Source organism: Pan troglodytes, chromosome 11 (assembly GCF_028858775.2).
Source record: "Pan troglodytes isolate AG18354 chromosome 11, NHGRI_mPanTro3-v2.0_pri, whole genome shotgun sequence".
Classification (NCBI taxonomy): domain Eukaryota; kingdom Metazoa; phylum Chordata; class Mammalia; order Primates; family Hominidae; genus Pan; species Pan troglodytes.
The window spans coordinates 9,755,707-9,782,309 of record NC_072409.2 but is presented as its reverse complement, the minus strand read 5'-3'; the positions used below and the strand labels follow the sequence as shown (position 1 = coordinate 9,782,309).

General features: G+C 48.6%; 2 protein-coding genes across 6 annotated transcripts in view; one reads left to right on the top strand and one right to left on the bottom strand.

Moving 5' to 3' along the window:
- Positions 1–9,379, bottom strand: part of DYNC2I2 (dynein 2 intermediate chain 2) — a 48,470-nt gene extending 39,091 nt beyond the window's left edge. Inside the window, exon 1 of the mRNA XM_063788218.1 lies at positions 9,252–9,379. The gene's annotated coding sequence lies outside the window, so the exon portion shown is untranslated. The remainder of the gene's footprint in view (positions 1–9,251) is intronic.
- On the top strand, positions 729–21,239 carry SET (SET nuclear proto-oncogene). 5 transcript variants are annotated; one of them, XM_054659181.2, is made up of 9 exons: positions 729–849; positions 8,666–8,893; positions 16,049–16,106; positions 16,738–16,880; positions 17,537–17,640; positions 17,743–17,856; positions 18,481–18,651; positions 18,743–18,889; positions 19,486–21,239. In XM_054659181.2, the coding sequence occupies exons 2-9, from the start codon at positions 8,782–8,784 to the stop codon at positions 19,507–19,509; spliced, it is 873 nt and encodes a 290-aa protein (XP_054515156.1). In that variant the 5' UTR covers positions 729–849; positions 8,666–8,781; the 3' UTR covers positions 19,510–21,239. The 5 variants fall into 5 exon arrangements, with proteins under 5 accessions (XP_054515156.1, XP_063644289.1, XP_063644290.1 ...); XM_063788219.1 differs by lacking the exon at positions 729–849 and adding an exon at positions 8,295–8,333; XM_063788220.1 differs by lacking the exon at positions 729–849 and adding an exon at positions 8,336–8,399.
- The last annotated feature ends 5,364 nt before the right edge of the window (positions 21,240–26,603 follow it).

Below are 26,603 nucleotides of genomic sequence, written 5' to 3'. Positions count from 1 at the left end.
GACTCCTCTACTCCTTGCCCTTTGATTTTAGGGCAAGTTATGTCTTTGAGTCTTTATTTATTTTAGAGGCAGGGTATTGCTGTGTCAACCCAGGGTAGAGTGCAGTGGCGCGATCTCAGCTCATTGCAACCTCCGCCTCCTGGGTTCCAGCAGTTCTCCTGCCGCAGCCTCCCAAGTAGCTGGGATTACAGGCATGCACCACCATGCCCAGCCAATTTTGTATTTTTAGTAGAGATGAGGTTTCACCATGTTGGCCAGGCTAGTCTAGTCTAACTCCTGACCTCAGGTGATCTGCCCACCTCAGCTTCCCAAAGTGCTGGGATTATAGGCATGAGCCACCGAGCCTGGCGGAGCCTTGATTCTTCATTTGGTTTGGTTCTCCCAACTGTAAAATAAGGGCATAATACTATCCTATAAAGATGGATGGGAGGATTCAAAAGGGTAATGCTTAGTCAGCGCCACATGTAGGTCCAGCTGATGCTCAATAAATGGTAGCTATCTACAGCCATCCCAAGCGGACAGGTGAACAGATAAAGAAACAATACAATGTTTTGGAAACTTCTGGTTCCCAGAGGGAGCCTGGCCTCGGGGTTATGGAACATCTGGTACTCCCTGAGCCTGTCAACTTTTGGGTGGAGTGGAGGGACACCTTTTGCTTTGCCCCCAGCTGCCCTGTAGCTCCATTCTAGAACTGGGAAGAGTTGCCACAGTTGCCTAGTAACGCCCCTGGGAGTCCAGGAAACTCAAATTTTAGAAGCTGGAGAGGAAAGGAAAGGTCGGCCAGGTCCAGCTACCCTGGAGGCTGAAGCAGGAGGATCACTTGAGTCTAGGAGTTCAAGACCAGCATGGGTAATATAGCAAGACCCTGTCTCTACAAAAAATACAAAAATTAGCTGATTTGCTGGGGCACGCCTGTCGTCCTAGCTACTCAGGAGGCTGAGGAGGGAGGATCACTTAGAGCCTGGGAGGTGGAGGCTGCAGTAAGCTATGATCACACCACTGCATTCCAGCCTGGATGATAAACCAAGACCCTGTCTCAATTTAAAAATAAAGAAAAAATATTAAAAAACACACAAACAGGCCAGGCACAGTGGCTCACGCCTGTAATTCCAGCACTTGGGAGGCCAAGGTGGGTGGATCACCTGTGGTCAGGAGTTCAAGATCAACCTGGCCAACATGATGAAACCCCATCTCTACTAAAAATACAAAAAGTAGCCGGGCATGATAGTGGGTACCTGTAATCTCAGCTACTCGGGAGGCTGAGGCAGGAGAATCACTTGAACCCAGGAGGTGGAGGTTGCAGTGAGCCTAGATCCTGCCATTACACTCCAGCCTGGGTGACAGAGAGAGACTCAGTCCAAACAAACAAACAAACAAACAAACAGGAAAAGTTAGGTCTTATGTGTTTGAATTTTTTTTTTTTTTTGAGGCGGAGTCTTGCTCTGTCGCCCAGGCTGGAGTACGGTGGTGTGATCTCAGCTCACTGCTACCTCCGCCTCCTGGGTTCAAGTGACTCTCCTACCCTAGCCTCCAGAGTAGCTGGAACTACAGGCACCTGTCACCACGCCAGGCTAATTTTTGTATTTTTTAGTAGAGACATGGTTTTGCCATGTTGGCCAGGCTGGTCTCAAACTCCTGACTTCAAGTGATGTGCCTGCCTCAGCCTCCCCAAGTGTGGGGATTACAGGCCTCAGCCACTATGGTTGGCCCCAGCTGTTTTTTCGTTTTTTTTGTTTTTTGTTTTTTTTTTTTGAGACGGAGTCTCGCTCTGTTGCTCAGGCTAGAATGCAGTGGCGAGATCTCTGCTCACTGCAAGCTCCACCTCCTGGGTTCAGGCCATTCTCCTGCCTCAGCCTCCTAAGTAGCTGGGACTACAGGCGCCTGCCACCACGGCCGGCTAATTTTTTGTATTTTTGGTACAGATGGGGTTTCACCGTGTTTGCCAGGATGGTCTTGATCTCCTGACCTCGTGATCCACCTGCCTCAGCCTCCCAAAGTGCTGGGTTTACAGGCGTGAGCCACCATGCCCAGCCAGTTTTATTTTTAATGTAATATGTTCACAAAGGGCCAGGTGCCATAGCTCACTCCTATAACTCTGTCTCAAAAAAAAAAAAAGAAAAAAAAAAGTTCACAAGCCTCCAAACTCAAAATGCAGAGCAGAATTCGAGACTAGCCTATCCAACATAGTGAAACTCCATCTCTACTAAAAATACAATAAACTAGCCAGGCATGGTGGCTTATGCCTATATTCCCAGCTACTTGGGAGGCTGAGACACGAGAATTGCTTGAACCCAGGAGGCAGATGTTGTAGTGAGCTGAAATCGCTCCACTGCACTCTAACCTGGGTGACAGAGTGAGACTCCATCTCAAAAGCAAAAACAAGAAAACAAAATGCACAGGCTAGGCACAGTGGCTCATGCCTATAATCCCAGCACTTTGCGTCGGCTGAGGTGGGTGGATCACCTGAGGTCAGGAGTTCAAAACCAGCCTGGCCAATGTGGCGAAACCCTGTCTCTACTAAAAAAAAAAAAAAAAAAAAAAAAAAAAATTAGCTCAGCGTGCTGGCAGGCACCTGTAATTCCAGCTACTCGCAAGGCTGAGACAGGAGAATCGGTTGAACCCAGGAGGCAGAAGGTTGCAGTGAGCCAAGATCGCGCCACTGCACTCCAGGCTGGGCTACAAGAGGGAAACTCCATCTGAAAAACAACAACAACAAAAAACACGGCAGGGTAGAGTAACACTGCTACCACCTATCCTTGTCCTCTCACCTCTGATCACCCAGTCCTTTCTCTGGGGACAGCCATGTGATTCGTTTATTGGGAATCCTTCAACAGCTGTGTTAGAGGTACTGGCAAAGTGTTTTTATCTACCCCTCTTTTACACAAATGGCAACATACTAACCACGTGGGTTTGGACTTTGCTTTTTTCCCTTCGACTTAGCTGCAGTTTTCTTTTCTTTTTTTTTTTTTTTTGGGACAGAGTTTCGCTTTCGTTGCCCAGGCTGGCGTGCAATGGTGCAATCTTGGCTCACCGCAACCTCTGCCTCCCGCATTCAAGCGTTTCTCCTGCCTCAGCCTCCCGAGTAGCTAGGATTACAGGCATGTGCACCACGCCCAGGTGATTTTGTATTTTTAGTAGAGATGGGGTTTCTCCATGTTGGTCAGGCTGGTCTCGAACTCCTGACCTCAGGTGATCTGCCCACCTCGGCATCCCAAAGTGCTGGGATTACAGGTGTGAGCCACCATGCCCAGCCTAATTTTTTTTTTAAAAGAGGCCAGGTGCAAAAAAAATTAATTTTTCATTTTCAATGTTCATGTGTAGAGACCACAGGTAATTTTTTTTTTTTTTTTTTTTTTTTGAGACAGAGTCTTGCTCTTGTTGCCCAGGCTGGAGTGCAGTGGTGCAATCTTGGCTCATTGCAGCCTCCACCTCCCAGGTTCAAGCGATTCTCCTGCCTCAGCTTCCTGAGTAGCTGGAATGACGAGTACCCACCACCACGCCCGCTTAATTTTTGTATTTTTAGTAGAGATGGGGTTTCACCATGTGGGCCAGGCTGGCTTTGAACTCCTGATCTCAAGTGATCCACCTGCCTCAGCCTCCCAGAGTGCTGGGATTACAGGTGTGAGCTACCGAGCCCGGCCAGGTAATCTTATAATAAAACAAAGAGGGCCAGGCGTGGTGGCTCACACCTGTAATCCCAGCACTTTGGGAGGTCGAGGCGGGCAGATCATGAGGTCAGGAGATGGAGAGCATCCTGGCTAACATGGTGAAACTCTGTCTCTACTAAAAATACAAAAAATTAGCCGGGCGTGGTGGTGGGCGCCTGTAGTCCCAGCCACTTGTAAGGCTGAGCCAGGAGAATGGCGTGAACCTGGGAAGCGGAGGTTGCAGTGAGCCAAGATTGCGTCACTGCACTCCAGCCTGGGGTACAGAGCAAGACTCCGTCACAAAATAGATAAATAACTAAATAAAACAAAGAGGCAGGTATTATCATCCATTTTACAGATATATACACTGAGACTTAGGCTTGTTAGCAAGCACATCTCTGTGATGAGGTGATCCTCAAATCCATTTCTCATTAGAACGTGGTTATTCTCTTCATGATCTTAGGCAAATCCCTTCTGTCAGGCTCAGCTTGCCCTTTGTAAAATCAAGACACCTGTGACTTTCAAAATGCATTAGAAGGAGCCCAGAGTCTCAGCAGCTCAAAAAGAAGAAAGGGAATCGATGAGGGACATGGGTGATGGTGGCACGTCCTCCACCTTTTCTTCCACCAGAGAAAGCTCAGCTTTTTATCAGTATTGAGGTCATTGACTTATGACTAAGATTTAGTTAAAGTAATTAATTAATTAATTACTTTTTGAGGCAGGGTCTTGCTCTGTTGACCCAGTTGGAGTGCAGTGGAGCAATCATAGCTCACTGTAGCCTATACCTCCCGGGCTCAAGCCATCCTCCTGCCTCAGCCTCCTGAGTGGCTGGGACTAAAGTCACATGCCTTTGTGTTTGGCTAACTTTTGTTTTTTTGTTTGTTTGTTTGTTTGTTTTTTGAGATGGAGTCTTGCTCTGTCGCCCAGGCTGGAGTGCAGTGGCGCGATCTCAGCTCACTGAGGCCTCTGCCTCCTGGTTTCCAGTGATTCTCCTGTCTCAGCCTAAGTAGTATTTAAGGCTGCAGTGAGCCATGATTGCGCCACTGCATTCCAGCCTGGGCAACAGGGAGGGAGACCCTATCTCAAAAAATAGATACACAGACACACATATATAAAATCTGGCAAACCTAAGATTCATGAATGAAATACACTGATATAGCAATCCCCATCCAGAAACTGAGCATCACCAGGACCCTAGAGTCCCCTAATGTCTCTTCCACATACCCTTATACCACAAGACTCTGGACTTCTAATAGTACATGCTAATTTTGCCTGTTTTAGTACTTTCTTTCTTTCTCTTTTCTTTTTTTTTGAGACGGAGTTTTGCTCTTGTTGCCCAGGCTGGAGTGCAATGGTGCCACCTCAGCTCACCACAACCTCTGCCTCTCGGGTTCAAGCGATTTTCGTGCCTCAGCCTCCCAAGTAGCTGGGATTACAGGCATGTGCCACCACACCCGGCTAATTTTTGTATTTTTAATAGAGACGGGGTTTTGCCATGTTGGCCTAGCTGGTCTCAAACTCCTGGCCTCACGTGATCCTCCAGCCTCGGCCTCCCAAAGTGCTGGGATTACAGGCATGAGCCACCATACCCGGTCAATTATTATTATTATTATTATTATATTTTTTTGAGACGGAGTCTTGTTCTGTCGCCCAGGCTGGAGTGCAGTGGCGCGATCTCGGCTCACTGAAAGCTCCGCCTCCTGGATTCACGCCATTCTCCTGCCTCAGCCTCCAGAGTAGCTGGGACTACAGGCGCCCGTCACCATGCTTGGCTAATTTTTTGTATTTTTAGTAGAGACGGGGTTTCACCGTGTTAGCCTGGATGGTCTCGATCTCCTGACCTCGTGATCTGCCTGCCTCAGCCTCCCAAAGTGCTGGGATTACAGGCGTGAGCCACTGTGCCCAGTCTATTATTATTATTTTTGAGACAGGGTCTCACTCTGTCACCCAGTCTGGAGTGCAGTGGCGTGATCTCGGTTCACTGCAACCTCCACCTTCTGGGTTCAAGCAATTCTCCTGCCTCAGCCTCCTGGGTAGCTGGGATTACAGGCGTGTGCCACCAAGCCCAGCTAATTTTTGTATTTTTTAGTACAGACTGGGTTTCATCATGTTGGCTGGGTTGGTCTCAAACTCCTGACCTCAAGTGATTTGCCCACCTTGGCCTCCCAAAGTGCTGGGATTACAGGTGTGAGCCGCCACACCTAGCTTGTTTTTGTACTTTATACAAAAGAAATCACACGGTGTATACTATTTTGTGTCTTTGTCTTTCACTCAACATTATATTTGTAGGCTGCATTCACATCATTCCGAGTACCAGTCATTCATTTCTTTTCTTTTTTAGAGACGGAGTCTCACTCTGTCGCCCGGGCTGGAGTGCAGTGGCGCAGTCTCGGCTCACTGCAACTTCAGCCTCCCGGGTTCAAGTGATTCTCCTGCCTCAGCCTCCCGAGTAGCTGGGACTACAGGTGCATGCCACCACTCCCGGTTAATTTTTGTATTTTTAGTAGAGACAGGGTTTCACCATGTTGGCCAGGCTGGTCTTAAACTCCTGACCTCAGGTGATCCACCTGCCTTGGCCTCCCAAAGTGCTGGGATTACAGGTGTGAGCCACCTCGTCTGGCCCATTTATTTTCATTGCTTTGTAACTTTCCTTTCCTTGAATATCTCACAATGTATTCATTCTACCTTGGACAGACATTTGCATTGTTTCCAGTTTGTCTATTATGAATCTTGCTGCTGTGAACATTCTTGTCTATTATGAATCTTGCTGCTGTGAACATTGGTGCACGTTATGCATATCTGTTGGAGATGTAGGGAGGAGTACCATTGCTCGGTCACAAAGCATGAACACATTCAGCTTGGGTAGTCTTGGCATGCAGTTTTCCACCTTAGTTGTACCAATCTACCTTCTATTAGCTGTTGTGCTTTTGTTTTTTGCCTTACTCATTTTTATGCCCTAACAGACCCCCAATAACAGTGGCCTTTGTGACCCCCAGACAAGCGGCTTTCTAAAAATTCTTCTAGGTTGGGCGCGGTGGCTCACACCTGTAATCCCAGCACTTTGGAGGCTGAAGCAGGAGGATCACTTAAGGTCAGGAGTTCAAGACCAGCCTGGCCAACATGGTGAAAACCCATCTCTACTTAAAATACAAAAATTAGTCACGTGTAGTGGCGGTGCCTGTAACCCCAGCTACTCAGGAGGCTGAGACAGGAGAATTGCTTGAAACTGGGAGGTGGAGGTTGCAGTGAGCCAAAGATTATGCCACAGCACTCCAGCCTGGATGACAGAGTGAGACTCTTTTTTTTTTTTTTGACAGTCTCGCTCTGTCGCTCAGGCTGGAGTGCAGTGGCGCGATCTCCACTCACTGCGAGCTCCGCCTCCTGGGTTCTGGCCATTCTCCTGCCTCAGCCTCCCGAGTAGTTGGGAGTACAGGTGCCTGCAACCACGCCCGGCTAATTTTTTGTATTTTTAGTAGAGGCGGGGCTTCACCGTGTTAGCCAGGACGATCTCGATCTCCTGACCTCGTGATCCACCCGCATCAGCCTCCCAAAGTGCTGGGATTACAGGCGTGAGCCACTGCACCTGGCCCAGAGTGAGACTCTTTCTATAAATAAATAAATAGTAAAAATTCTTCTGGTCTGGTGTGGTGGCTTATGCCTGTAATACTAGCACTTTGGGAGGCTGAGGTGGGCGGTTGGCTTGGGACCAGGAGTTGGAGACCGGCCTGGGCAACATGGCCAAACCCTGTGCCTACTAAAAATACAAAAAATTAGCCAGGCATGGTGGCGACGTCTGTAGTCCCAGCTACTCAGGAGGCTGAGGTGGGAGGATCACCTGAGCCTGGGAAGTTGAGGCTGCAGTGAGCCATGATCACTAATGTACTTGAGCCTCAGAGACAGGATGGGACCTTGTCTTTTTTTTTTTTTTTTTTTTGAGACGGAGCCTCGCTCTGTCGCCCAGGCTGGAGTGCAGTGTTGCGATCTCAGCTCACTGCAAGCTCCGCCTCCCGGGTTCACACCATTCTCCTGCCTCAGCCTCGTGAGTAGCTGGGACTACAGGTGCCCACCTCCACGCTTGGCTAATTTTTTTGTATTTTTAGTAGAGACGGGGTTTCACCATGTTAGCCAGGATGGTCTCGATTTCCTGACCTCGTGATCCGCCTGCCTCAGCCTCCCAAAGTGCTGGGATTACAGGCTTGAGCCACTGCGCCCGGCTGGGACCTTGTCTTAAAAAAAAAAAAAAAGTCTTTTTTTGAGACAGGGTCCCGCTCTGTTGCCTAGGCTGGAGTGCAGTGTCACGATCTCAGCTCACTGCAACCTCCACCTCCCAGGTTCAAGCGATTCTCCTGCCTCAGCCTCCTAAGTAGCTGGGATTACAGGTGCCCACCACCATGCCCAGCTAAAATAAACCCTCTTCTCTTAACTTGTATCCCTTTCTGAAATAAGTGAAGAATGAATAAATACTCCAGGTCTCCAAAGGTTCCTGCTTTTCCCTTTTTCTTTGTAATTCTTTATTTCTTTTTTTTTTTTTTTAACGCAGGCATCTAATTCCTTTGTAATTCTTGATTGGGAAATCTTTTTTTCAACATTAATCTATCCCTTCAAGCAGAGACAGGGGAGGTCAGGAAGGAGTTAGCGAAACCGGGCAGTGGGGGTGTGGTTTACTGAGGAATGTTCCAAGCTTAGGTGAGGCAACAGCACGTGTTTAAATCTTTTGGAGGCCAAAGGAAAAAAAAAGAGGATAAGTTCTCAGTAGGGGCAGGCCTGTCTACCTGGGGGTTTGGGAACGAACTGGGGGATAGGCTGCGGGGGTTTCACGTGAAACCAGGAGGTCTAGAAAGCACAGGGATCCTCTCCTCAAGGAAGAACTTGCCCCCTCCCCCAAAGCCAAGAGTGCCCCTGCAGAGCGAGGCAGAGAGCAACTAAAAGAAATTTCTCCTGATTGGAGGGTGGGTGGGATGAGGCTGGGGGAGGGGGCCGGGGTGTGTGTCCCACTGTCATGTAAATATCCCTTCCAGGCAGGGCGGCTCCAGTGCAGATTTAAGCCGCTGGCACCTGGGGCAGTCTCAGTGTTCAGCCTGCTTCCGGACGGGTGAGGAGACTCGTGGTCTGGTTCTGGGACTTCCCTAACAGCATGGCCCCTAAACGCCAGTCTCCACTCCCGCCTCAAAAGAAGAAACCAAGACCACCTCCTGCTCTGGGACCGGAGGAGACATCGGCCTCTGCAGGCTTGCCGAAGAAGGGAGGTACGTTTCTGCGCTAAGTTTTATTGGAGATTTAAGGGATTTGCAAGGATTGACTCTCTGATTTTTACCCCCCAATCCCTCTTGAGATGTGACCCGTAAGCACCCCCAAAGGGTTTTAAACCTGGGATGGTGGATTAAGTTTGCGTGAAGAACCAGAAGGGACTAGACTGGGAGAACGGGAGTGCACGGGAGCTCATCCCTGCCCCCAACTCAACACTGACCCCTGAGCTTGTCTCCCCAGCCCCCAAACTTCCTCCTCTGGGGCTCCCTTTCTTGGCAAGGGGCACTGCCAGCCAGCCTGAGGCCCCTCCTTCACCCCTCCACATCCAGCCAAATCCCCGATTCCTGGTGGTTCTACCTCAGTATCTCTCAGATCTGTCCACCTCTCTCTCTGTTCTTGCTGCTGACGGCGGCCCACAACTCTGGCCTGAATCTCTGCCACCTCCTCATCTTGGCTTCCAGCTTCCTCCTCCTCCCCTTCAGCCTGAGCATAGCCAATCACGTGGCCCACTCCCTGGCTTAAACCCCTCCCTTGCCTCCCCGTGTCCTCCAGGTGCTCAGAAACTTCTCTGGCCCGCCCACCCGGTCCCCGCCAACCTCTCCTGGTTCACACTTCTGAGACTCCCCACCTGGAGGCCTCCCTCAAGGTGGTACCCTTCACCTTGACCTCTTGGGACTCTACCCTCTGATCTCGGGGCCTAGGCACCCACTTGCCCTTTCCTCTCCTTACCTGTGCACCACCTCCAGCTCTCTGCTGGAAAGTCACTTCCTGTGGGCAATCTGTGAGCCCCAACACTTGGGAGTTAGGAGTCCCAGAGTCATGCTGCCTCACCCTCTTGTCATTACATTGTAACCAGCAGTTTCATGCCTGCCCTTCCCCCCATTAAACTTAGAGGTGAGGGCTGCATTTTGGGAGACGTAGCTGGAGCTGGATAGAGAGTTGACTGTTCTGGTGAATAGGTCTGGCTCATAGGGGAGGGTTGTGGTGGAGCCTTCCTGGGCTGGGTGTGGATAGGCCCAGGGCCTGCAAGGAAACGGGAAGCTTTGATTGGCTGAGGGCAGGCAACTCTTACGGAAGCAGCACTGAGGAGGAGTCCTACCTCAGGGCTCAGTGTGGACCTGTTGGCACTTTTACTGCGTCTCAGTCCCTTTTCCTCCACATGGGATGCAGAGACCTCCTGCCCAGCTTGAAACCTACCTTGCTGGGTGAGCCACATAAAACAACTTGTGCTTGTTTTCTCTTCTGTAAAATGGGATCCACAGTACTGATCTCCAGGCTTGCTGTGAGTCTGAAATCTAAGGGAAGCACTAGACAGCACCTAGCACATCATCAGTGCTCTAGAGTGCATTTGTGCGCAGCAAAATGTGGGTGAGTCTTCCTAGTTTCCTTCCAGTGAGCTTCCTGGGAGTATTAACAGGACTGGAAGGGATGGAAAGGTGTGAGGGGGTTCATCTAAACCCAAAGAACAGCTCCTGCTGCTTAGTAGGCACTGATGGCATGCCAGAAGCTGTGCCAAGCACTTCTCTATCCTCACAGCCGTATGCTGTGGACATCCCAATTTTACAGATCAGAACAGGAGGCTCAAAGAGATGTGTATGTGTCTGTGGCGGGGGAGATGGTCCAGGCTCGAGATTTTTTGGTCTGTGCTTGGGACACTGCAGCACTGTGGGGGAATGCCAGCCTCTCTCTGTTCCAGTCTTTCTGGCGGTGGGGTTCTGTCCTCTTCAAAGGGAGCCGGGGGCCGGGCGCGGTGGCTGACGCCTGTAATCCCAGCACTTTGGGAGGCCGAGGTGGGCAGATCACCTGAGGTCAGAAGTTCAAGACCAGCCTGGCCAACATGGCTAAACCCCATCTCTACCAAAGACAGTTAGCCAGGCGTGATGGTGCACGCCTATAATCCCAGCTACTTGGGGGGCTAAGGCAGGAGAATTGCTTGAACTCCGGAGGCGGAGGTTGCAATGAGCCGAGTTCGTGCCATTGCACTCCAGCCTGGGCGACAAGAACAACAACAACAACAACAACAACAAAAACAACCAGAGGGGCCAGGAGGAGAGGAGAGAGGCAAGGGAGGATTTCTGAGTGAGGGGAGAGGCCAAGAAGAGAGAATGCAGAGCTTCTGGTGTTGGAGACGGGGAGAGAGCAGAGTCCTAAGAGTGGGTGAATAACCTCAGTGTGCCCCTGGCTCGCCTGTGTTTACTCACACCCCTGGCCCTTTTGCTTTCTCTTTCTCTTCAACTTCCTAGTGTGCTCATATTTATCTTGAGAAGTACTGTGTGGGGAAGGGCAGGAAAAGAGGGGCAGGGAGGTGGCAGGGAGGGTTGGGAGGCCAGAAAGGGAACCTGTAAGCCCACTCCCCCATCAGAAGGCATTACAGGGTTCCCTGGGACCCCTGCAGGTGCTTGGGAAACAGGCAGATAAGGCACTTAGGAGACATTGTGGGTCAGGAGTGACCCTATGGGTCAGGCTTTGAGGATGGAAGCAGCCAGCCCTTGGCATAGTGTTCTCAGACAGACTCAGCCCAGGAGCGGGTCGTGAAATCAATTTGGTGGGGTGTGACCTGCATTTTAAATAGGAAATTAGAATCACATCACCCTTGGTAAGGGTAAGTTTTGGTTTGTGTGTGCTAGGTCATGATGTCAAAAGTACTTCTGACTGTTGGTCACATTAAAAAAACTGAGGCAGGGTGCGATGGCTAACTCTTGTAATCCCAGAGCTCTGGAAGGCTGAGGCTGAAGGATGGTTTGAGCTCAGGAGTTTGAGACCAGCCTGGGCAACATGGTGATACCTCCTCTCTACAAAAGATAAAAACAAAATTAGCCAGGCAAGGTGGCAGTGGTGCTTGCCTGTGGTCCCAGCTACTCAGAAGGCTGAGGTGTAAGGATCCCTAGAGCCCAGGAGGTCAAGGCTGCAGTGAGCCATGGTTCTGGGCGACAGAGAGAGACCCTGTCTCATAATAATAATAACAATAAAATAAAAATAGAAAAACTGTTTTAAGGTAAGGGCTTTGTCAATTGCTACTTGGTTTAGAATCTTGGTTCTGTCACTTGCAACAAAGTTTAGTTTATGCTAGGCACAGTGGGTGGCTCATGCCTGTAGTCCCAGCACTTTGGGAGGCCGAGGTGGGCAGATCACCTGAGGTCGGGAGTTTGAGACCAGCCTGGCCAACATGGTGAAACCCCGTCTCTACTAAAAAATACAAAAATTAGCTTGGCATGGTAGTGGGCGCCTGTAATCCCAGATACTCGGGAGGCTAAGACACTCACCATGCACTGTCTTGAACATGAAAGATGCTGCTTGAGCTTTAAGAGCTGATAGTGGGCCGAGCTCAGTGGCTCATGCCTGTAATCTCAGCACTTTGGGAGGCAGAGGCAGGCGGATCACCTGAGGTCAGGAGTTTGAGACCAGTCTGGCCAACATGGTGAAAACCTGTCTCTACCAAAAAATACAAAAATTAGCAGGGCGTGGTGACTCACATCTGTAATCCCAGCAACTCAGGATGCTGAGGCAGGAGAATCACTTGAACCCGGGAGGCGGAGGTTGCAGTGAGCTGAGATGGCACCACTGCACTCCAGCCTGGAAGACAGAATGAGACTTGGTCCCCTCCCCCAACAACAACAACAAAAAAGAGCCAATGGTAAAGTGTGAGTTCTGGAAGGCAGAATTCCAACCCCAAGTTCTGGTTAAAAAATGTCCAAAGAGAGATTTCAGGTATTTTTTTGTTTTTGTTTTAGAGATAGGGTCTTGCTCTGTCACTCAGGCTTCAGTGCAGTGGCTGCATTGGGGCTCACTGAAGCCTGGAATTCCTGGGCCCAAGCGATCCTCCTGCCTTGGCCTCCCAAAGTGTTGGGATAACAGGAGTGAGCTATTGCATGGCCAGGATTTGAAATTGGCCAGCGTATCACTAAAATCAACAAATGGTACTGGCCGGGCGCAGTGGCTCCCGCCTGTAATCCCAGCACTTTGGGAGGACGAGGTGAGTGGATCACCCCAGGTCAGTAGACCAGCCTGGCTAAGGTGGTGAAACTCCATCTCTACTAAAAATACAAAAATTAGTCGGGCATGGTGGCATGTGCCTGTAGCCCCAGCTACTCGGGAGGCCGAGGCAGGAGAATTGCTTGAACCCGAGAGGCAGAGCTTGCAGTGAGCCAAGATTGCGCCACTGCACTCCAGCCTGGGGGACAGAGCAAGACTCCCGTCTCAAAACAAACAAACAAATGCTACTAATCAGGGTTTTTCAGGCTTTTTATGGTTCATGTCTTGGGGTGCTGGAGGGACAGAATGTGGGGCATCCGCATTACTTGAAAAGTATTATTTAAACAAAATGCTTTGGCCCTCCTTAGTGGTTCAGAACTTTGCCTCTCAAGTAGAACTTGTTGGCCCCTTTCATCTCTATGAACAGAACACCGCCTATCGCATGGGGCTGTTGTGAGGCCTCGGTGAGATAACCGTGCCATGCGCTGCTGAAACTGGCACTTAACGCTCAGTATGATTCTTGCGGGCGCTGGGCACCGCGGACTAATGTGGTACCTCCCTGCCTTCACAGGACTTCGAGTTTAATGTGGCTTCAGTGTCGTAACGTTTATCATTTCATAACAGAAACGGGTTCAGAGAGGAAGGGTGACTTGCTCAAGGGTACAAGCTTGCTGGGCAGGGCTTGGACTAAAACCCAGGAATGGCCCTGCGCGCGGATTACACAGCCTGGGGCTTCGCACACGAGCCCGAGTTTGAGTCCGATCGGCAGTTCCCCATCTGGCATCCAGAATGGGGTGCCCCCTGCTTTCTCCACGAAGTGGAAGGCGCCGAAAGGCCGGGCGGAATTCGGGGCCCCCATACGAGGCCGGGCCTGCACTTTCGGGGTGGTGGGCGCCCCGCTCCCGGTGCCCCGCGGAGCAGGGAAGCCGCTCGCTCACCACGTGACGCGCCGGCCGGGGGCACCCGCGCCTCCGTGCGACGCCCCGCCCACCGGCCTGCCGCGCGCCAGTGTCCTGGGTCGGGCCGGAGAGGGGAGAGCGGGGGAAGGGACGCGGCGCGGAGGGCGGCCGTGCGTCGCCGCGCGCCTTCCTCCCGCCTCTCGCCGGGCCCTGTGTCTCCGCGCCGCGACTCCGCCCCCTCATCCCGCCGCCCAGGCCAATGGCGCCGCGGCGCGAGCCTCCCCGGCCGGAGGCGGAGCATCCGCGCGGGGCCTGGCGCGCCTGCGCCCTGCGCCCGCCCCTCGCCGTAGGAGGAGGTGGAGGAGGAGGCGGCTCGGGAGAGCGAGCAGCGAGCTGGCTGGATCGCCGAGCGCGAGTGAGGGAGCCGAGCCGCCCGCCGCCGCCTCCGCCTCCCCTCCGCGAACAGGAGCCCGGGCCGGGGCCCGGCACGCCGCCCCAGCCCGTCCCTCGGCGTCAGGCCGCGAGGGCAGCGCGCGCGAGCGAGCGAGGGGGAGGGAGAGCGAGCGAGCGCCGGGAGGAGGCGGCCGGACCGAGCGGGCGCCCGCGCGTGTGGCGTGAGGGGAAGCCGCCTGCCCGCCCCCTTCGCCTTCCCTTCTCTCCCCCTCCCCGCTCCCCCCCCGACCGCGGAGCAGCACCATGTCGGCGCCGGCGGCCAAAGTCAGTAAAAAGGAGCTCAACTCCAACCACGACGGGGCCGACGAGACCTCAGGTGAGAGCAGCGAGCCCGGGGGCCGGCCCGCGCCGCCATCTTCGCCGCCCGCCCCGGCCCGCAGGCCGCCGGCGGGGCCCGGGGCGCGCGCGGGGGGCGCCGGGCGGGGGGGCGCGGCGCGGCCGGGCGGGGGCCCGCGGACTCGGCGCCCTTTTTTGTGCGCGACTGGGCTGGGGGCCTGGGTGGCGCCGCGGCGGCGGCCGGCGCTGCGAGGCGGGGGCGCTGCGGCCTGCTCGGCGCGGGCGGAGGAGACCCCCCCTTCCTCTCCCCCCTCCCTCGCTCTCCTCCCCCTCCCTCCCTCCCGAGAAGCCTCTCTTTATTGTGCTCCGCCATGATGCCTCGCTCCCATCAGCCGCCGCCGCCGCCACATGGTGCGGCCGGACGCGGCCCCGCGCCCGACCTCCCGCGCGGTTCCGCTTCGCGCCCGGCCCGCGGCGGCGCCCCCGGCACCCCCGCCCAGAGGCTGGCCCCGGCGGGGCTTCTGCCTGGAGCTCGGGTGGGGTGGGGGCGCGGGGAACACGCGGGCGGCCGCGCGCTGGGCCTTGGCCGGCCGGGAGGATGCTGTGGCCAGCCCGGGCGCACTCCCCACGTGGGGCGGCCGCCCCGTCGCGCCAGCGTGCGGAGACACCTGGCGCCGCGACCAGTGTATCGGGGGTCTTGGAAATGGCTAAGAAAGCTGGCCTCTGCCTAGGAGGCTCTCGGCAGGGGTCTGCCAATCCCGGGATGGTTACCGGAAATGAACCGCGCGATCTGGCCCCTTCACACCCACTTAGCTTTGTAGGGGGTTTGTAGTCTTTACAGGACAAAAGGGCACCTATTCCAGAGCACACCCCCTTTTCTTCCTCTCCCTTCTGTGCCTCACTGCTTTCCGATCTAATAATTGCTCCCAGTAAGTGCTCCAAAGTCGTGTGGGGCCGCATCTGAGGTCTGCCCGCCTGAATTGGGTTGGAGGGGTTCATGTTCTGAGAAGGCGAAGGCCAGGGTGTAGGATGGTGCCCCGTGCCTTTCCAGTCTTTGTAGGCGTGCCTGGTATCTTCATCGTAATAGCAGAGTCGTCAACTTTCTATGAAAGGTGGTTTTACCTTGATAGGTGGTAGTGGTGGCCTAATTTGTATCATTGTCATGGGTTTAGTTTCCATATTCTAGTTAGCAGCTGCTACTGTTCTCTTGCAAGTGTATAATGTGGAATAATAAACGTGAAGACTTCTGAATAAGGTTATTCTGTATCTTTCATAGTAGAAACCTTAATGATCGGTCTGTTGTAGTGAAACTCTTTAAAAAGGCGCTATAGAAAACCAATTTCTGAGTAAACCAGCAGACAGCATGACTTGTAAATGGTCTTTTAATTAATTAAAAAGAAATTTGTCAGCTACAAGCATGAACATGTGGAACGCTTACCTTTGTACTAGGCGTTTTTGTTTTTGTTTTAATGGCTTTTGGAATATTATAGTATTAACATCTGGAAAACTAGGTAAATTTATCTTAGAATTAAGTTTTTTGCTCCTTTTTTGCAGAAAAAGAACAGCAAGAAGCGATTGAACACATTGATGAAGTACAAAATGAAATAGACAGGTAACATTTTTCTTAATATACTTCGGAGAAATTTTCTGAGATGTGTCTAATAGCCCGGTAATTATCGAAGCTATGGTCAAATCTATCCACTGTCAAAGGGGAAATGATTCTAACTTGGTTGGAAATACTTATGTAGATTCAGTGTTTTTTGGTGAAGTGATTGTACAGAAGTTTTTGAAAGTGCATTGACCTTACAAGGTTTGGGTTTGCTTTCAAAGACTGAAAATTGTCTGAATTGCAGTGTAGGTCTTATGATGGTTTAGCAGTGTGGCATCAGTGGTTGCTCTAACTTGCCTTACAACTTTGTTATGGAATTAGCCACTTTATTTAGAAATCGTGCTTGAGGGAAACAATTGAAATTGGACTGGAAATGGAATGGGCGAAGTAAATACACACGTTACCAGAGTGTTGAGTTTGGGCACTCTTAACAGTCATTATTACTCAGTGTTTATTGATAAATCAGACAAAATTGCCATCTTAGTTTTGAGTGTCTAAATTAGGTGATAATGGTTATTATAATTTGGTTATTTTGCATGACTCAAGCTAGTAAGTAAATACACTCTGTAATCTCTACCAATTTTTTAATTTGTTAAATACTATCATTGTCAACATCTCTTTTCATTTGCTTCAGACTTAATGAACAAGCCAGTGAGGAGATTTTGAAAGTAGAACAGAAATATAACAAACTCCGCCAACCATTTTTTCAGAAGAGGTCAGAATTGATCGCCAAAATCCCGAATTTTTGGGTAACAACATTTGTCAACCATCCACAAGGTACGTTTTGGACAGGGCATTGTTAAAGGATAAACAGTGTTTGTTAGAATGGAGGAAGCTTGGTGAAGACTTAGTCCAGCATGCTGGGTTGCGTGCAGCAAAGACAGGCTGGGTGCGGTGGCGCACCTGTAATCCCAGCACTTTGGGAGGCTGAGGTGGGTGGATCACTTGAGGTCAGGGGTTCGAAACCGGCTTGGCCAACAGGTTGAAACCCCGTCTGTACTAAAAATACAAAAAAAATTAGCTGGGCGTGGTGGCGCGCGCTTGTAATCCCAGCTACTCGCTACTTGGGAGGCTGAGGCAGGAGAATCGCTTGAACCCAGGAGGGGGAGGTTGCAGTGAGCCGAGATTGTGAGCTTTTGCATTCCAGCCTGGGCGACAAGAGTGAGGCTGTCTCAAAGAAAAAAAAAAAAAAAACCTCAAAGACGGGAAAAGATATACAGCTACTGCTTTCTATTCTGTTTAGGAGAAGCTATATTCTAATTGCTTGATGAAAGATAGTGACAGTCTGACATTGAGCAATTGCCTTTAGTTAATAATGGGTTTATAAAACCAAAGATGCTCACTAAGTTCGGAAAAATTTTAAAGGGATCACTTAAATTGTTGTTAGTGTGTGCCTGTTGAAAATTCAGCTGACCTGTAATTTTCTGGCCTAGTGTCTGCACTGCTTGGGGAGGAAGACGAAGAGGCACTGCATTATTTGACCAGAGTTGAAGTGACAGAATTTGAAGATATTAAATCAGGTTACAGAATAGATTTTGTAAGTATCTCTAACTTAATCTTGTTTGCCACTGTGGAAATTAATGTGAGCTTTCGTTGGAAGACCTGTTCATATTTCTAATCTTTCAATTATTTATTACAGTATTTTGATGAAAATCCTTACTTTGAAAATAAAGTTCTCTCCAAAGAATTTCATCTGAATGAGAGTGGTGATCCATCTTCGAAGTCCACCGAAATCAAATGGAAATCTGGAAAGGTATGTTTTGAGGAATTATTTGACAAAAATAGCATTTTGCCTATTTCAGTTTAGTTTTAACCACTTACAAGTGCTTGATACTTTGGTCATGTGGCTAAATACAAAACCTTAAAATATAAAACGTTCCAGTGTGCTGAAGCCAAGTATTACAGTAGTTTAGGGTTCTCATTAGCTACTACAGATGTAGGCAGGAAGATCTCTTGAGCCTAGGAGTTTACCCTGGGCAACATAGACCCTTACCTTCCAAAAAACAACAAAAAAAGAGAAAAATCTAGCCCAAGTTTAAGAATTGAGAACTGGACTAAATTTTTTGTTACTGTTGTTTTCTGCAGTGGTGACTGAGCTCTTCAAATGGCTTGCCATTTCTCAAAATCATTTACATCCGTATTTAGGTAGTAAGACATAGTTTAGATATTTATACTGTGTTGTGCTAGTGGCTGTTAACAGCGGAACTAATTTTATGGAAAACCAAATGTAGTTGATACTACCTCTACCTGCTGTACAGTTTTATAATTGCTGTTAGGTAATAATGGTAGCTTTTGGGGAAAATCTTATTTTTTAAATTATAGGGAGTTTGGGTGTTATGGAGAGATTGTATCAAAAGCTCTTCCGGTATTCATTTAGGATTTGACGAAACGTTCGAGTCAAACGCAGAATAAAGCCAGCAGGAAGAGGCAGCATGAGGAACCAGAGAGCTTCTTTACCTGGTTTACTGACCATTCTGATGCAGGTGCTGATGAGTTAGGAGAGGTCATCAAAGATGATATTTGGCCAAACCCATTACAGTACTACTTGGTGAGTTCTAATACTCATTTATTCAAGGTTGGACTTGTCTTGGTTGTTTAAAAATGAGTCCTTATATTGTGCTTTTTTTTTTTTTTTTAAGGTTCCCGATATGGATGATGAAGAAGGAGAAGGAGAAGAAGATGATGATGATGATGAAGAGGAGGAAGGATTAGAAGATATTGACGAAGAAGGGGATGAGGATGAAGGTGAAGAAGATGAAGATGATGATGAAGGGGAGGAAGGAGAGGTAAAAGAAAATTTGGCTAAACCCACAAAGATAACTTTTAAAGAATTCACCATGTTATTTTGGGGATATATATATATATATATATATAGTGGTAGAATTGACCAGAACTGATTGTGGAAAAAAAGTAAGCCATTTTGTTGTTCAAGAATTAAGGAAATGTTTGATAAGCACATGGTACTAATGTTTAACTAGGTTTTTTTTTGGGTTTTTTTGGTTAGTCTTATCACCACCCAAGCTTGTTTTTCCCTAGCCAGTACTTAGGCAATATAGGCAGTGTAGCTGGTCAAATTCTGACATCTCTGAAATAACAAAGTTTCATGTATTTTCGACAAACTGCACAATTTCTGAATAGTCAAATTAGGATAGGTTGGTTTTATTTCGGATTATTTGATCTGAAATATACCTGATTTGGTTAGAACTGAAAAGTTACTAATTAATCTGAAGCAACATCATCACGGGTGTTTCCTTCGATGCAGCTGACTTACAGGTTTAGAAACTGGAGTGCCCCCAGGGGCACTCGTGGGGTCCATTGTGGTCCATATGAAAGCAAGTCTCAGCATTAATCCTGAAGATTAACTGCCCACTTTTTCTTTCAGGAGGATGAAGGAGAAGATGACTAAATAGAACACTGATGGATTCCAACCTTCCTTTTTTTAAATTTTCTCCAGTCCCTGGGAGCAAGTTGCAGTCTTTTTTTTTTTTTTTTTTTTTTTTTTCCCCCTCTTGTGCTCAGTCGCCCTGTTCTTGAGGTCTCTTTTCTCTACTCCATGGTTCTCAACTTATTTGGGGGGAAATACCTTGAGCAGAATACGATGGGAAAAGAGTCTCTACCCCTTTCTGTTCGAAGTTCATTTTTATCCCTTCCTGTCTGAACAAAAACTGTATGGAATCAACACCACCGAGCTCTGTGGGAAAAAAGAAAAACCTGCTCCCTTCGCTCTGCTGGAAGCTGGAGGGTGCTAGGCCCCTGTGTAGTAGTGCATAGAATTCTAGCTTTTTTCCTCCTTTCTCTGTATATTGGGCTCAGAGAGTACACTGTGTCTCTATGTGAATATGGACAGTTAGCATTTACCAACATGTATCTGTCTACTTTCTCTTGTTTAAAAAAAGAAAAAAAAACTTAAAAAAATGGGGTTATAGAAGGTCAGCAAAGGGTGGGTTTGAGATGTTTGGGTGGGTTAAGTGGGCATTTTGACAACATGGCTTCTCCTTTGGCATGTTTAATTGTGATATTTGACAGACATCCTTGCAGTTTAAGATGACACTTTTAAAATAAATTCTCTCCTAATGATGACTTGAGCCCTGCCACTCAATGGGAGAATCAGCAGAACCTGTAGGATCTTATTTGGAATTGACATTCTCTATTGTAATTTTGTTCCTGTTTATTTTTAAATTTTCTTTTTGTTTCACTGGAAAGGAAAGATGATGCTCAGTTTTAAACGTTAAAAGTGTACAAGTTGCTTTGTTACAATAAAACTAAATGTGTACACAAAGGATTTGATGCTTTTCTCTCAGCATAGGTATGCTTACTATGACCTTCCAAGTTTGACTTGTATAACATCACTGTCAAACTTTGTCACCCTAACTTCGTATTTTTTGATACGCACTTTGCAGGATGACCTCAGGGCTATGTGGATTGAGTAATGGGATTTGAATCAATGTATTAATATCTCCATAGCTGGGAAACGTGGGTTCAATTTGCCATTGGTTTCTGAAAGTATTCACATCATTTGGGATACCAGATAGCTCAATACTCTCTGAGTACATTGTGCCCTTGATTTTTATCTCCAAGTGGCAGTTTTTAAAATTGGCCTTTTACCTGGATATAAATTAATTGTGCCTGCCACCACCATCCAACAGACCTGGTGCTCTAATGCCAAGTTATACACGGGACAGTTGCTGGCATGTCTTCATTGGCTATATAAAATGTGGCCAAGAAGATAGGCTCTCAGTAAGAAGTCTGTGATGGTTAGCAGTAACTGTCCCTGCTTTCTGGTATAAAGCTCTCAAATGTGACTATGTGAATCTGGGTGGGATAATGGACTCAGCTCTGTCTGCTCAATGCCATTGTGCAGAGAAGCACCCTAATGCATAAGCTTTTTAATGCTGTAAAATATAGTCGCTGAAATTAAATGCCACTTTTTCAGAGGTGAATTAATGGACAGTCTGGTGAACTTCAAAAGCTTTTTGATGTATAAAACTTGATAAATGGAACTATTCCATCAATAGGCAAAAGTGTAACAACCTATCTAGATGGATAGTATGTAATTTCTGCACAGGTCTCTGTTTAGTAAATACATCACTGTATACCGATCAGGAATCTTGCTCCAATAAAGGAACATAAAGATTTTTTTTGGACTGGGGTCATTCTCCTTGTTTTGTAGAGAAATGTTACTTGCTATTGGATCCAGAAATTGTTCTAGTTTTTTGTCTTCACATCGTTAGTGACTGGGGAAGCGTGGGTTAGCGCTAATGGTATAACATTGGTTTAGAAAGCTTTGAGCTGGTCGGTGTACAAGTAAAGGACAAATTCAAATATCTTACTTGGATACAGTTTCTGAGTAAACAGTTTCTGAGAGGGTGAGTATAGCATTTTCATTTTGAAGTCTCAAAAGGACTTTTCACTAGGAAGAAAATTGAGTACAGTGGGTCGTGTTATCTGCAGCTTCAGCTACATGTGGTCAACTACAGTTCAGATACTTTGAGACTACATTCACACCTATACTGTATGTTAAATGTGTGAATGTATACAGTTACAGTATACAATAGTCAAAATTGTCCTATACCGTTAATCTCTTACTGTGCTTAATTTGGAAATTAAGTTTTATAGGCAGGTACAGGAAAAATTGTATGGGACTTGTTGATACTCCTGTGGTTTCAGGCAGCCACTGGGGCATCTTAGAATGTATCTCCTTTGGATAAGTGGGGCTACTGTAGTCATTTGAATCAATATCCACAAGCCTGTGATACTTTTTCACAAACTTAACAGTGAAACAGCGCAACTAGTGGTTTTACATGCTGGTGAGCGTCTAGGGCTGTCAGGTTATAGGTCACAACGTTTATTTTCGGGAATGTAAAAAATTGGGAGCCCTTTAAGGTAGTAGTAGTTCACTCAACTATTGTGATCTGAGGTGCCACTAATATCTGCAAATCTTGTAAGAGAACTAGGCTGTGAGAAAGCAAAATGGCAACCTTAATGTACCAAAAAATTTCCATACACAGTAGCCAGCATGCCTTGTGTCCAATTGCAAGACAAGTTCTTGGGCTGGTCTTTAGTGTGTATTGGAATGGGCTCAGCTCCTTTTCTCAAGGACATTTGAAAATAGAAGTTGGGCACAGTGGCGCATGCCTGTAATCGCAGTACTTTGGGAGGCCCAGGCTGAAGGATCGTGTAAGTCCAGGAGCTCTAGGCCAACCTGGATGACAGGGACATCCCAACACTACCATTAAAAAACAAAACAAACAAAAAAAAAAAACAGGTGTGGTGGCGCTAGGCTAATTCTAGCTACTTGAGAGGCTGGGGCAGGATTGCCTTAGCCCAGGAGTTTTGAGGCTGCACTGAGCTATGATTTTGCCACAAGACAAGAGTAATAATGGCTGTTTAGGAAGGGGCTGTGTTCCCAAGCTGTGCTGTATTTGGCTTATGAGGGGTATTTAATAACTGCATGAATTAGGATGGAGGGCAGTAGCTTGCAAGATGTCCTTACATCTAGTTTCAAAACCTTAAGGAATATTCTGCTTTAGACCATCTCGGTTTTTGTTTCTCCAGTGATTTCATTTTATTTATTTTTGAGACAGAGGTCTCACTCTGTCGCCTAGGCTGGAGTGCAGTGGCACGATCTCAGCTCACTGCAACTTCCACTTAGCAGGTTCAAGCCATTCTTCTGCCTCAGCCTCCCGAATAGCTGGGATTACAGGCACGTATCACCATACCCAGCTAGTTTTCATACTTTAGTAGAGATAGGGTTTCACCGTGTTGGTCAGGCGGGTCTCAAACTCGCGATCTCACGTGATCTGCCCTCCTGGGCCTCCCAAAGTGCTGGGATTACAGGCGTGAGTCAAAGCGCCCGGCCAGTCACAAGTTTACTACTTTTTTTTTTTTTTTTTTTTGAGACGGAGTCTCGCTCCGTCACCCAGGCTGGAGTGCAGTGGCATGATCTCTGCTCACTGCAAGCTCCACCTCCCGGGTTCACACCATTCTCCTGCCTCAGCCTCCCGAGTAGCTGGGACGACATGCACCCGCCACCACACTCGGCTAATTTTTTGTATTTTTAGTAGAGACGGGGTTTCACCGTGTTAACCAGGATGGTCTCAATCTCCTGACCTCATGATCCACCCACCTTGGCCTCCCAAAGTGCTGGGATTACAGGCATGAGCCACCGCGCCCAGCACAAGTTTACTTTTTAATAGGCCTGAGGCAAAGGGCTGCAGAATAGCAAGGACTTTTAGAGTGGAGGGTATAGACCAACTGTAGTTGGTGACATTGTGTGCTCAGATTCTACCCGGAGACAAACCGAAATAAAAATGGACTGGTTGTAGGGCCAGGCACGGTGGCTCATGCCTGTAATCCCAGCACTTTGGGAGGCTGAGTGAGTGTTCACAAAGTCAGGAGTTCGAGACCAGCCAGTTCGAGACCAGCCTGGCCAACATGGGGAAACCCCATCTCTACGAAAAATACAAAAATTAGCCAGGCATGGTGGCACGCGCCTGTAATCCCAGCTACTTGGGAGACTGAGGCAGGAGAATTGTTTGAACCCAGGAGGCGGAGGTTGCAGTGAGCCGAGATCGTGCCACTACACTCCAGCCTGGGCGACAGAGTGTGATGGCGTCTCAGAAAAAACAAAAATTGGTTGCAACACCAAGAAGGAAAAAATTGTATTCATGGAAGGGGGAAAATGTTTCCTCATGCAGCCTGTTGACAAGTTTTAGGTTCCTTTCAGTTGAGTTATAGTCTTTTTTTTTTTTTTTTTTGAGATAGAGTCCTGCTCTTTTTACCCAGGCTGTAGTGCAATGGTGCAATCTCGGCTCACCGCAATCTCCACCTCCCGGTTTCAAGCGATTCTCCTGCCTCAGTCTCCTGAGTAGCTGGGATTACAGGCATGCGCCACCACCCCGGCTAATTTTGTATTTTTAGTAGAGACGGGCTTTGTCCATGTTGGTCAGGCTGGTCTTGAACTCCCGACCTTACGTGATCCGCCCGCCTCGGCCTCTCAAAGTGTTGGGATTATAGGCGTGAGCCGCCATGCCCAGTGAGTTATAGTCTTTTAAAGGCCAACTGGCTAGAGAGTTGGTTTGCACTATTCACGGTCCACTAAATGCTGAACACGAATTTCCTAAGAATTCCAGTCTTATGAAGTATTATCACTATCAGAAGTAAGGTGCAACTACCTGGTCAGACTCATCCAGCAGTCCAGGACTTGGCTTCCCTGTGTAAGGTGGTGAAAACACTCCCCAGGTCGGGCGCGGCAGCCACACCTGTAATCCCAGCACTTTGGTAGGCTGAGGCAGGTGCATCACGTGAGGTCAGGAGTTCGAGACTGGCCTGGCCAACATGGCGAAACCCCATGTCTACTAAAAATATAAAAAATTAGCCAGGTGTGCCGAGCGCGGTGGCTCCCGCCTGTTATCCCAGCACTTTGAGAGGCCGAGGCGAGCGGATCACAAGGTCAGAAGATCGAGACCGTCTTGGCTAACACAGTGAAACCCCGTCTCTACTAAAAATACAAAAATTAGCCGGGCGTGGTGGTGGGCGCCTGTAGTCCCAGCTACTCAGGAGGCTGAGGCAGGAGAATGGCGTGAACTCTGGAGGCGGAGCTTGCAGTGAGCCGAGATCAGCCACTACACTCTAGCCTGGGCGAAAGTGCGAGACTCCGTCTCAAAAAAAAAAAAAAAAAAAAAAAAAAAATTAGCCAGGTGTGGTGGCATGTGCCTGTAGTCCCAGCTACTCAGGAGGCTGAGGCATGAGAATCACTTGGACCCGGGAGGTGGAGGTTGCAGTGAGCCAAAATTGAGCCACTGCACTCCAGCCTGGGTGACAGAGCAAGACTCTCTCAAAAAAACAAAAAACAAAGCCACTTTCCAACCAAACTTGGAAAACCATCGAATTCAGCTTCCTGCCTGCAGTGAGTGGATAAATGAGCCAGGAGTTGAGATGTGAGCACCCTCCTATGGAGAGTTATCTCAGATTACTCTTGGCTTCCAGAAGTAACATTTAGCCATCAAGGCAAATACACATTTTAAAGTGTTAATTAGCTGGCTGGACTGATTGCACCACTGGAGAATTCCTAAAAGGTGGGGAAGGCTTGTTAGTTTGATTCCTGGGTTTTTGATGAGCTGCAGTGAGAAGCTGAGGACTTTTTTACTTCTTTATTTTACTTTTTTAAGAGATGGTGTCTCACTATGTTGGCCAGGTTGGTCTTGAACTCTTAGGCCTCAAGCAATCCTCCTGCCTCATCAGCCTCCCAGAGTTCTAGGATTACAGGCATGAGCCATTGGGCTTGGTCAGCCTTTTTGCTTCTAAATGATGGATAATAACATTCATTTAACCTCCATTTTATTTTATTTTTATTTATTTATTTTTCTTGAGACAGAATCTTGCTCTGTTGCCCAGGCTGGAGTGTAGTGGCGTGATCTTAGCTCGCTGCAACCTCTGCCTCCCAGGTTCAGGTGATTTGCCTGCCTCAGCCTCCCGAGTAGCTGGGACTACAGGCGTGCGCTACCACGCCCTGCTAGTTTTTGTAATTTTTTATTTTATTTATTTTTTTGAGATGGAGTTTTGCTCTTGTCATCCAGGCTGGAGTGTAGTGGCGAGATTGGCTTACTGCAACCTCCACTTCCCAGGTTCAAGTGATTCTCCAGCCTCAGCCTCCCTAGTAGCTGGGATTACAGGCACCCACCACCATGCCCAGCTAATATTTTTTTTTGTAGTTTTAGTAGAGACAGGGTTTCACCATGTTGGCCAGGCTGGTCTTGAACTCCTGACCTTGTGATCTGCCTGCCTCGGCCTCCCAAAGTGCTAGGATTACAGGCGTGAGCCACCGCGCCCAGCTGCCTTTTTAATTTTTTTTTAGCAGAGACGGGATTTCACCATGTTGGCCAGGCTGGTCTTGAACTCCTGACCTTAAGTGATCTGCCCTCCTCGGCCTCCCAAAGTGCTGGGATTACAGGCATGAGCCACCATGCCCAGCCAACCCCCATGTCAAAGAACCTACTATGTGCCAGGTGCTTGTGCTAATGTCTAGACCTCAACAACTCTAATGTGTAAATGTCACATTTCGCCTCTGATTATGAAATCTGGGCATGTTTCACACAGCCAAGTTGCCTTTGCTTATATGTCAATGCCACTTGGGTGATTTCCCATAGCAGGACAACCCAGTGTTGTCCATGGCTCACCAATTTCACTTTTTTCCAGTCCATTATGAAGGAAGTGATTAGTGCAAAGCACAACATGTGGCTTCCTTCAGTAAGAGCACCAGAGCCTGTCTGTTCCAAGTCACTGTCGGTATTTGACCCTTCATCACCTTCTCACCTCCTGGAGGACGCTCCTCCACGAAGTCCTGACACAACCTCCTGTAAACGCAGGATGTCAGGACGGGCTGAATGGCCCGCCATAGACTAGGCAGTGACCAGCACACCTCCCTTGGGCTGAAATAGTGGCGGCTATTTCACCAGGTGTAAATGGCTTTTCTCCCGTGTGGATGGATGGGCTTTTTAG

Bases quoted from the DNA above. Each gene is read 5' to 3' on its own strand.
- SET (XM_054659181.2), top strand. From the start codon at position 8,782: ATGGCCCCTAAACGCCAGTCTCCACTCCCGCCTCAAAAGAAGAAACCA. The intron at 16,107-16,737 runs GTAACATTTTTC...CATTTGCTTCAG, and splicing joins GTACAAAATGAAATAGACAG to ACTTAATGAACAAGCCAGTG. The intron at 18,652-18,742 runs GTGAGTTCTAAT...TTTTTTTTTAAG, and splicing joins ACCCATTACAGTACTACTTG to GTTCCCGATATGGATGATGA.